General features: G+C 50.9%; 1 protein-coding gene across 1 annotated transcript; it reads left to right on the top strand.

The window, feature by feature from the left end:
* The first annotated feature begins 4344 nt into the window (after nt 1-4344).
* On the top strand, nt 4345-6755 carry LOC144770560 (uncharacterized). Its single transcript, XM_078655178.1, has 3 exons — nt 4345-4841; nt 5330-5448; nt 6019-6755. The coding sequence occupies exons 1-2, from the start codon at nt 4424-4426 to the stop codon at nt 5440-5442; spliced, it is 531 nt and encodes a 176-aa protein (XP_078511304.1). The 5' UTR covers nt 4345-4423; the 3' UTR covers nt 5443-5448; nt 6019-6755.
* Nucleotides 6756-11377: the final 4622 nt, after the last annotated feature.

Here is an 11377-nt window from a genome sequence, read left to right as displayed (position 1 = left end):
AGAGTTCGCTAGAAACTTTCTCGAATGTTCAAGGAAGGATTAACTCCCCTGATTAGACAAGAAGGGATTTAGTTTCTGACAACCATAGAACATGACAACTTTGCTCTCCCCTAATCAAGAGTCAATCTCAAGAGTCGTGTGAGCACAAGGCAATTATTTTACTCAGTCAGTACGTGCATTCTTAGTCTCATCAGAATGTAGAGAAAAGGAAGAGACGGGCGTGTTCAATAAAAAGGTGTTATTTATTGATCAGTCTCTTTTCTCGTACAAGAGAAATGGATCGATATTATTGCAATACTTATAGTTAAGTAAAGTGCATACATTAGAAGCAATAGTATAAAATAATACTGTAATAACATTGATATGGTTTCTGAGCCATATGATGTTTTAAAATGATTAAAATATATTTACATACACATATACATTTGACTAAACGTACTCAACTGGTGTTTCTAAATACGCCTACCCCGTGTACCTGACCTAAGTCTAATGCGTGGGCGGGAATAGAAAGTTACAGTTTAAGTTAAGTTTGTTTTTGCCAAGTGAATAACTAAAGAATTCTCTGTGAGGGGTTATTCAGTTCTGTACCTGGAATTTAGGATGGATGAGGAATGGTATCTCTTTCTCTGCTCTCGATATTCCAGGCTGCCTGCGAGGGCTACCCGGAAGCGCCGGTGCTGGGTCTCTCGGCTTGAGATAGCAGCGCGTCTCTCAGCGCGTCAGGAAGGCGGGGCTGCTGCCAGCGGGGTCTGCTTCTGCTCTCGGCTTCGGCAAGTATGGCTGCTCCGTCTTGTCACCACGCGTGTGTTTGCATAGGGCAAGGTCGGCAATATTTATACCTTAAAGGTGCCGGGATTGACGTAAGGATGGACATAGGTACGTCAATAAAGATGTCATACGACTTGCTCGTTAGCACATTCTTTACTAAAGTTCTCTGTGAAATCAAAACAATGGCCGCACGGATTATCCAGGTTGTCATAGGTTTGATTTGTTATGAGAACGTCGTATGCCTTATCAGGGGCTGGAGGAATGTCGCTTGTCTAATTAGATCTCAAGCGTTATGACCTAATCAGATAACACGTTCCTGTGCCGGAGTGTGACTGCGTCAGATAACGGTATCTGCATCATGGGGGATTTCTTGCCTCATGGGCTGACTGTTAGTTAACTAGATAGTTAGTTTAACCAGAATAGGGTCAGGAATAGGGGGATCGATTCAGAACCTATAGAAATACACGACACCACCGAAGAGTACGTACAATTATTATACTTAAAGTTCAGTCAACTACCCTTGATGCACGGACAACCTTTGAAGAAAGTGAAAAGCATGTACCCTCACCCTCACCCTCACTCACCCTCAACCACTCACCCTCACTCACCCTCAACCCCTCACCCTCAACCCCTCACCCTCACTCACCCTCACCCTCACCCACCCTCAACCCCTCACCCTCACTCACCCTCAACCCCTCACCCTCACTCACCCTCACCCTCACTCACCCTCACCCTCACTCACCCTCAACCCCTCACCCTCACTCACCCTCACTCACCCTCACCCTCACTCACCCTCACTCACCCTCACTCACCCTCAACCCCTCACCCTCACTCACCCTCACTCACCCTCACCCTCACTCACCCTCAACCCCTCACCCTCACTCACCCTCAACCCCTCACCCTCACCCTCACTCACCCTCAACCCCTCATCCTCAACCCCTCACTCACCCTCACTCTCACTCACCCTCAACCCCTCACCCTCAACCCCTCACCCTCACTCACCCTCATTCACTCTCACCCTCACTCACCCTCAACCCCTCACCCTCACTCACGCTCACCCTCACTCACACCCTCACTCACCCTCAACCCCTCACCCTCAACCCCTCACCCTCACTCACCCTCACTCACCCTCACCCACCCTCACTCACCCTCACTCACCCTCACCCTCACTCACCCTCAACCCCTCACCCTCACTCACCCTCAACCCCTCACCCTCACTCACCCTCAACCCCTTACCCTCACTCACCCTCAACCCCTCACCCTCACTCACCCTCAACCCCTCACCCTCACTCACCCTCAACCCCTCCCTCACCCTCACTCACCCTCAACACCTCACCCTCACTCACCCTCACTCACCCTCAACCCCTCACCCACCCTCAACCCCTCACCCTCACCCTCACTCACCCTCACCCTCAACCCCTCACCCTCACTCACCCTCAACCCCTCACTCACCCTCACTCACCCTCAACCTCACTCACCCTCAACCTCACTCACCCTCACCCTCACTCACCCTCACCCCCTCACCCTCAACCCCTCACCCTCACCCACCCTCACCCTCCCTCAACCCCTCACTCACCCTCAACCCCTCACCCTCACTCACCCTCAACCCCTCACTCACCCTCACTCTCACTCACCCTCACCCTCACTCACCCTCACTCACCCTCACCCTCCCTCACTCACCCTCACTCTCACCCTCACTCACCCTCACCTTTACTCACCCTCAACCCCTCACTCACCCTCACCCTCACTCACCCTCAACCCCTCACCCTCAACCCCTCACTCACCCTCAACCCCTCACCCTCAAACCCCCACCCTCACCCTCACTCACCCTCAACCCCTCACCCTCAACCCCTCACCCTCACTCACCCTCACCCTCACTCACCCTCAACCCCTCACCCTCACTCACCCTCACTCACCCTCACCCTCACTCACCCTCACTCACCCTCAACCCCTCACCCTCACTCACCCTCACTCACCCTCACCCTCACTCACCCTCACCCTCAACCCCTCACCCTCAACCCCTCACCCTCACTCACCCTCACAACACATATTGTGTTACAATAGGTGTCACATTTGCGAAAGATAAAACTATTGGCATTGTAAATAACAAAGCTATTAATTTCGCTATTTTCAAAACAAGCACATAAATAAAAAATGTGTCCTTTACAATACCAATAGCTCAAACTTTCCTAATGCGAGACCTATTGCATTGCTGTGCTTCTCTCCCCTGCTGCACTCTCCTGCTCTCTAGAGATGTGGCCTAACGACCAGAGCTGCCATCTAAGTCACGTAAATACAAAACATGTTGCATTCCAAATGCTATAGGTGTCACATTCGCGAAAGTTATAACTATTGGCATTGTAAATGACAAAGCCATCAATTTAGCAATTTTAAAAACCAACAAATAAATAAAATATGTCATTTACAAGACCAATAACTCCAACTTTTCTAATGCGAGACCTATTGCATTTCCAATGCTTGTTTTGCTTTACACCTGCTGTGGGACCTGTGTGCCGTCACCGGTGGGCAAACGTTTCCTGTGATGTCAGTGTAATTGCATTTATATAGCGCTTACTACCCCTGACGAGGCACGTTTGCGTCGTTCCCACCGTGTACAGGGTGACTGCGAAAGCCAGAAAGAAAAGTGCCCGGGACTAGTGCGTCCACCAACCGCTTTCACTTAGTAACACACAAGCGAATCTCTACTGCCAGGCAGAACGCAGGTCCCGCTCGGATAAAGCAGGGGGATGGGGTGGGGTCGTTTATACTCAGTGGATTGGGTTCCCTCATTTTCTGATGTTATCTAGCGGTCCATGGTAGGAGGCGGCACCGCGGAACCCTGCACCTGCCAAGCATCACTTTTCCAAGAAGAAACGAAAAGTAGTCTTGCAGACATTACATTCACATGACTGTCGCACCCTTTTTAGAAAAGAAAAATAAATCATTAGGGCTGGAAAGTGGGTCTGGACGCATTCAGCATTTCCCAGTGTTAAGGAAAACAACCCACAATAATCTGTTCTCAGCGAGTAGACCCGCTGCCAGGGTTTCTTAGTAATAGGACGGGAGGGGCCGACGTGCCAGGCCCCGGGGAGGGAATATCCGCTAGAAGAGAACACAGTGTTACAAGGAACAAACTGTCCCGAGGGAGCCAACTTCTCAGAAGCAAAACAAGGACTCCGCCCTCTGAAGCAGTTAGACGTGACGGATCTGTGCCCCCTCCTCTTGCCTGGGCACAGGGGCAGCGGGAAGGACACATACTTTACTATTATGCTGTCACAGTAGGGGGCATTTTTCTGCCCCCCTCAGCTGTAGCCCCAGCCATGCGGGGCAAATGACAGATTTCTTTTTTTAGCGAGGCCGTGTCTGCCTTGTTTTCCTGAAGTGTTGCTGTTCTTTTTTGCACAGGGGAGGGGTCCGACCCCCGTGCCTATGGCTGAGGTTGTGGGGAGGCCCCAGGCCCCATGTGATGGCTGTGGGAGGTGCCAGCCCCCGCGTGTTTGCTGAGATTGTGGGCGTGTCCGTACGCACTGTTGTTTTTCCCCTCTCACCCCTCCCTGCTGGTATATAAACCCAGGGACTGTTGCCCAGGCAGGTTCTCGCTCAACAGAGTCCTGCTAGTAGATTGAGTGCGTAAAGCCGCCGTCTTCTTGTCAACATGTCCTCTGTCAGCAGCATCACTGCGCCCCTGAGAGAGGAGAGGCCGGCGCCCGTCAGCCGGGGGGGCATCGTGCCCCCGCGGGGAGCCTGCCGGAGCCTCTTCGGCCCCATCGACCACGAGGAGCTCCGAGGGGAGCTCAAGCGGCAGCTGAAGGAGATCCAGGCCAGGGACTGCCAGCGGTGGAACTTCGACTTCCAGGCGGGCAGCCCCCTCCGCGGCACCTACTGCTGGGAGGCCGAGGAGAGCCGCGATGTGCCCAGCTTCTATCGGGAGACCCCGACGGAGGAGAGCCCGGAGAGTCGGAAAGAGAACGGAAAGGGACGACCCTCTAACGTAGCCGTGGCCAAGAAAGGCAGCTGTGCCAAGGCGGCAGTGGCAGGGGGCAAGAAGAGGCAGAGCAGCAGTATCATCACAGGTAAGGGCATGATACGGGCACTACGGGGGCGTGTCAGTGGCACCTCGAAGAAAGTCGCCGTTCTGCAGAGGGTATGGGCAGTACACGGAGGGCATTGGCATGGCGAGGTCCCAGAAATGGACGCTGGACCAGCGCATTATCAGATAACGAACCACGGGGTAGATAAGAGCTGGACCAGTGGAGACGTGGGGTGGCACTTGTTGGGTACGTGGTAGCACGCTTAACGCACAAACCTCGTGACTTGTTGGTATTGGGTATAGAGTCGGTGGGCTTCCCGAAGGTGGCAAGCAAAGAACCGGGTGGAAGAGCCCCTAGTCGGGTTTAGAGTCGGTGGGCTTCTAGGGGTCAGTCACGTACCTAATCGAGGAAAGTTTGTTGACATCGGGAGGGGGGGTCGTGGGGGGCTCGTTAGACATACACCCCCAGTGAAATGTGTGAACCCCCGTCATAGCACACCCCCTTAACACGCTCTCCGCCTTTTTTCACAGATTTCTTTCCCAAACGGAAGCGGACGACTGGCAGTAAGGTGCCCGCAGATGTCAGTGGCGCCCACATACCCTTCTTGAGCATCGAACAGACCCCCAGAAAGAAGATCCGATAAGACATGGTAAGTTTCGCACCCTGCTCTGATTGGTCCGAGATGTCAGCGCGGTGTGTGTTTGGAGCGATGTGTGAAAAGACAGGCCCGTTAGGTGTGCGTGGGTACCGTAGTTGGCTAGCACAGTATTTGTGTATGGCCGGGACACGTGTCCTGCGGTTGTAGTAGTAGTAGTGGGTGTTGGCTGCATGTGACCAGCTTGGAGTGATGTTGCGCAACGCACAGGCCACTCCCAGCGAAGGACTTTGAAAAAAGCAGCAAAACAAGTTGTATTGGCGGGAAAAAAGAGGACGGCGATTGGATGGGGGATGGGCGAGTCGTCCAGGCCAAGGATGTGGAGGGGCTGAGCTTGGTGAGAGGGGAGTGGGAGGAGGCATTCGATGCCCGCGTGAGCGTATTAGCGCAGAAGCGGAGGGGGCCAGAGGGCTGGCAAGAAGGGGCTGTCCCTTGGGTATCTCGATTTGATTTGCTGAAATTCCTTACTTGGGGGAGGGGGCTTAATGTGTGCGTGCAAGGGCTGCAGAAGAGAAGTGACAGAACCGGAAAGAGTCTGCTTTTAACACGTTTTCTTCTCTTCAGGATTGCTTCCAAGAAACCCATTCGGAAAACCAAAGAGCGGAGAGCGCCGGGGCAGCGTTGTCCCCCAGGAGCGGATACATCTCGTGCAAGACGGGCCGACACGGCGTCTGTAACCGGAGAAGTCTGCCCGACAGGCCGAGCGCCCCGTGTCCCCCAAAAGACTATTTGCCTCTCCATCTGACGCTCAGCACCCGTGGCAAGGATGTATGGGGGAACCTCCAGGCCCCTGCCCAAGACCAGGACTCATGTATGGGGGAACCTCCAGGCCCCTGCCCACAACCGGGACTCTTGCCTTAAACCATGGCCTCTTGACAGCCACGGCCGTGGTGCCTAGTTACTGTGAATGTTTTAGTACTGTACGCTCAGGCCCCGCCACCCCCGGGGGCTGCACGACCATTGTAGCATTTCATGGAGTACTTTTTACCCTTGCACTGTTTCCATCCCTAGTTAAAGTCCTGTATTGGATGCCTAGTATGCTTTGTACAGTTACAATGTAAAATAACCAGACTGAATATATCTATAAGTTATATATGTGTATTTATATAACGAGCATGTTGGCGCCAGTAGGCGCTGTAAGCCATAGTATTGGCTATGATTAAAAAAATACCCTGTCAGGATGTAACACGTTCATCTCCTTTTGGAGAGAAATGCATGTCATGTGCTTTTTTACGTTCTTAAATTGTACAGAAAGTGAATATATACAGAGAAAATATATGATTTTTATACTTTTTCAAGAATTGGCTCGTCTTGTGTTATTTTTGCGTGTGGTGGGGATAGTTTTGACACAATGCTTTGAAACGCTGTCATTTTCGCGAGCACTTAGCAGCTTATCAACAGCCCATGGCTAGGTGACGTTGGGGGGTGAATGGCCATCCACACTCCATGGAGACTTACACACCAGCTCAGTTCTTGCCAGCTACCAAGCCTCAGAAAGCAAAGGTGATGAATGGAAATTCGATGGTCGCCAGCCTGAGAAGACGTCGTGGAGCTGCTGTTCTGCCCGAGCAGTGGATGTACACAGGGGCCAGGCTTTAAGTGGGCCGGGTCCTGCCGGTGCTGACCGGCAGTTCTTAAAAGCAGGTGCCAAGAGGGGTCACTATCGGGCTCTACATTTTCGCCCTCACTCTCATAATAGAAACAAAAAATCACCTGCAGCAATTTACTGCTTTAATGTAACTTATTATTTTGCAGTTCTATATTGCAAAACTCCAAGTGCTTTACATAGTCACAGACCAGGGCATCTTCATTTATGTTTAGGTAGGCACGGACGATTTAAGTGATTGCCCAGAAACGCAGGATGAAAATCTACTTCCTCCGCTCCACGGTTGGCAGCCCTCGTCATTAGGCCACAACCTCCCGAGCTAGAACAAATGCATTTCCAACATTATATACAACGAAGTCATAGTTGTATGTATTCATGTAGTATATTTATCTTATGGAACTAACAACCTCCGACAAAGCAAATAGTCCTGGCTTGGTGGTGTAATGTTACTTGTATTATATATGTGGGGGCAATAACAGAAGTAGCAAAATACCAGGCGGGTGGCATTGAGCACAGAATTTTAACAAAAGTAGTTTACGCCACGCCCCTATTTATAGCGGTAACGCCCCTTTGAGAGCCCCCAGGCTTTTCAACCCACTTAAATCCCTGGATGTACGCCAGAGTGACATGCATAGCGACGCAGTGGGTGCGTTTGGAGAGGCGCACTTTGAGCCATGTGCACTTGTGCCTGACTATATATTGTTCTTAATGGGCGTCCTCAGCAGCCAGGTGTCTTTGAATAGTGTGGTGGCTGTCCTGCTGAGTGTACCTGCGCACACCTGTGATGCTGTCGGGGCAGCGTCCTTTAAAACAAACAAGTTCCCTTTAAACGTTAAAAAGGATGGTGGCTTGGCAGTGACCGTGAGTGGCACAATGCCAAGTTATACCTCCCTTCCCGCAGAAGGAAATAAGGGGCCCCGAAATCTCGCATATATTCATTGGCCTTGAGGTGAATGGGGGCTCCTCGGGGGCAGGTGCACCCTGCGCAGCGGTGGTCTGCGTCACGCCCTTGAGGCCAGTCGTAACGGGTTCTATAGGGCTAGGCCTATGTATATTAATAGTTTAGACCCGGACTGGCAAGGCCTGTACTGATAATTTGTGGCCGAGTCTGTTTGCACGGGGGGAGGGTGGGGGGTTACTGGCCCGGAGCCAGCATACGCAGTAGAGCGCTGGGCTCTGCAGCGCCATGATAACGCATAGGTGGAAGCTGAGCTGCCCGAGCAAGAACAGTTATGAATGTTTCTGAGCTGCAGGTTCTCGGGTGTGTGCAGGGGCGCAGCTTCCATTGGTGCAGCAGGTGCAGTGGCACCGGGGCCCGAAAGGCTCCACTAAACCCTGGTTATTGCTCTTATTTCACAGTTGAAACAGCAGCTAGGGGCCAGTGTCCAACCCTGAACTAGACACCAGGACACACGGGCTAAGCCACTGGGTGCGCCCCATTTTCGTGCACATAAATGAGTGTGTAGGCGTCAGCTAAGCCGGTTTGTGAATGAAAGATGGGAACATCAAGAGGGTATCAGCCGTGGAGGGCACAGAGACGAGAAGAAAGAGATAATAGATGTGATAGGAAAGTGGACAAGCGAGAGAAGGGTGAGCATGAACAGAGAAGAAGGACGAGGGAGGTAAACAGGTGGATGGAGAGAACACGGGGTGACGTTGAAAACGGGGGAAAGCAGAAGATGTAAACATTGGATACACGGGATGACGAGGAGAGCGATATAGGGTGGAGTGGAGGAAAAGAGAACACTGGAAAGACTAGAGAGATATAGATGGGAATAGGAGAGACTATATGGGGACAGGATGACACTGGAGAGACAGACACAGGAGGGAATAGAAGAAGGAAACGGGGCTGAGCAGGCAGCGCTGCAGCTGGAACAGCAGACGGGGGAGGGGGAAAGCAAGGAGCCGAAATGGCCAGGGAAAAAGAACTACAACATGTACGATTAAATAAATTACAAAAAGAAAATAAACTGACGTCACATGTCATGAAACCCACTCACAAGAACACGTGTTCGGGTTTAAAGCCCCCCTCCTTTCCTCCACTCCCAACACTGAGCTCTGTCTGGCGGGTTTGAACAGCTGTGAGGAGGCCGACCCCTCCAGGAGACCCCCGTCCCCCGCTAAAGTGTCACCGAGCTGGGTGATGCATGACGCCTGAGAAAGCAAATTAACCCCAGCCCCCTCTCCATCTGGAGGGGTGAAGGGGCGGATTCGGGGCTGCTGACAAACCGAGAGGACTGGTCGAATACAATAAACGCCAGGAATGCCACTTACAAGTAGACCGTTGTGTACTGGGCATGTTTTTATGACATTGTTTAAAATAAATACTAATAAAAAGACTAAGATAGAAAATGCTTCAAGCATATAAAGTGATGGATTTCAATTTCTCCTATTTTGGGAGAGTTTTTTATGGGCTTAAATCGGCCCCAAAGGGTGTAGCTGAGCACGTATGCCCACACAACCAGAGCAGAGTCTGCAGGGGGTACGTTCTGCAGCTCGTGCAGCATGTCAAGGGACAGGCCTGCACGTGCAGCGCTTGGCCACGCGCAGTGACCCGTTACAGGAGCCATGTCACTCAGGTACGGGGGAAAGGCGCTTTAGTCCCTGCTGAGAAAGATGGGAAGGGAGGAATGCTTGAATTGTGGGTTAGTGTCAGGGCACACATTGGCAGAGAGGGCGCTTCTGTGCTGGTGTCATTACGCCACCACTTGTAACATCTCTGTCAAGCGTCAGTTCAAGATCCGAAGGTTGCGCCTTACTGAAGGATATGTTCCTTCAGTAAGGTGGACGATATTCACATGTTCTTTGAATGTGCGGAACTAGTTCTATTTTGGAAAAATGTGGGGGACTCTTTGTCATCTATGTTTCAAATGCATTCAGAGATTGATTTCCACCTGGTGATTTCTGGCATAAATAGCTATGTAAAAATGTCGATGTCACAGCCCCATATGGACCTACTTCTTTATCTTGTGATTTTGGCAAGGAGGGAGATCAGCATTAAATGGAAGGACCCGGCTCCCACCATAGAAAGCTGGCAGAAAGCGGCATTGCTCTGCTCATGGCTAGTCGCGACCAAGAGTCTTCGTCGGATTCCCAAGATAACATCTGGTCTCCCCTGTTAATTTGGGGTCTTCGCCTGTGCTTGATAACCTAATAAGCTGTTAATACATCTTGGTTCTATGGGTCGTCCTATGATTACACCAGTTCTAGGGATAGAGAGGAAGGCCATGGTGGGCCAGACTAATGTAGTGAGTCGAGGGGCATCCAGTTAGCGCATAAGTCGACTTGTAAAAACTGCCAAAGAGACGAGGACAAAAAATAAATAAATAAATAAATAAATAAATAAAAGATCCGAAGGTTGCAGCCTCCCTTAGCATCACATGAGAAGAAACTTCCAGAGTAAATTCTGCAGAAGGCATGTGGCACCGCCCATGCAGCTGCCCTACAGGTGCCAGTTGGAATGCCCCGGTGCCACCTTGGCTGTAGTATTATATATGATGCTGGGATCACTGCAGCACAGAGTGATTTACAAGACTGACTTCTGGTCCTTACGTCCCCTGATGGAGATGTGGGAACTTCAAGGCCCGTCTGGTCCACCAATTGTGAAAGTTATCCTAACTAAAAATACCAAGGTCCTATAAAGAGAAATTAATATGTGAGCTCTCCCTAGTGAGAACTGTTTCATTGTGCCACTGATTACTTAAATCTCCCAGCTGTATCTGAAAACAGAGTTTTGCTTTTAGCAGGCTCTGCATTGTCTTGCCTGGTTTCTGAGTTATTCCAGTGGTGACCTGAACCTTGGACTCAATACGGTCGCCATCCCTCCTCGGCTGCTAGGCTGTATTTGTCCTGGACTACGGAAAGGACGAGAAACTGATCCATGATGACCCTTCAGGGTGGATTGCTCAATTCTGGAACTTGTGGCTTGCACATAAATATGTAACGTTTTAAAATCAGCCCAGTCGCCTGTCTGAGGCTGACAGCCAGCAGAGGGAGGGGCGGGTATATCCGTTCTGTGCAATTACAACCAGGCTCCTCTTCCCAGGAGTATATTTCATCTGTATTTTTGTGCCTTTTGCTGTTTTTTAGTTAACCACCATTTTCAGTCTAACTTCTAATCGTTCTGCCAGTTGCCGCACAGGCTGTTTTTAAAATAACTCGGAGTTTTTTTTTAAACTAAACTTGTGTATCTGATACACGTGTACAAATACAATAGAGATGAGGGGTACAAACAGAGTCTCAACAGCGGGAAGCTAAAACGGGGCCGAGTAGGTGAGAAGAAAGAGAGATATGGGGTAAGATTGGAAAACGGGACAG

This window comes from Lissotriton helveticus, chromosome 7 (genome assembly GCF_964261635.1).
Source record: "Lissotriton helveticus chromosome 7, aLisHel1.1, whole genome shotgun sequence".
Taxonomy (NCBI): domain Eukaryota; kingdom Metazoa; phylum Chordata; class Amphibia; order Caudata; family Salamandridae; genus Lissotriton; species Lissotriton helveticus.
This window is presented reverse-complemented; position numbering and strand designations above follow the sequence as displayed.

Excerpts from the sequence above, each read along its gene's own strand:
- LOC144770560 (XM_078655178.1), top strand. The coding sequence starts at position 4,424 with ATGTCCTCTGTCAGCAGCATCACTGCGCCCCTGAGAGAGGAGAGGCCG. Across the intron at positions 4,842-5,329 it reads GAGCAGCAGTATCATCACAG|ATTTCTTTCCCAAACGGAAG; the intron begins GTAAGGGCATGA and ends CTTTTTTCACAG.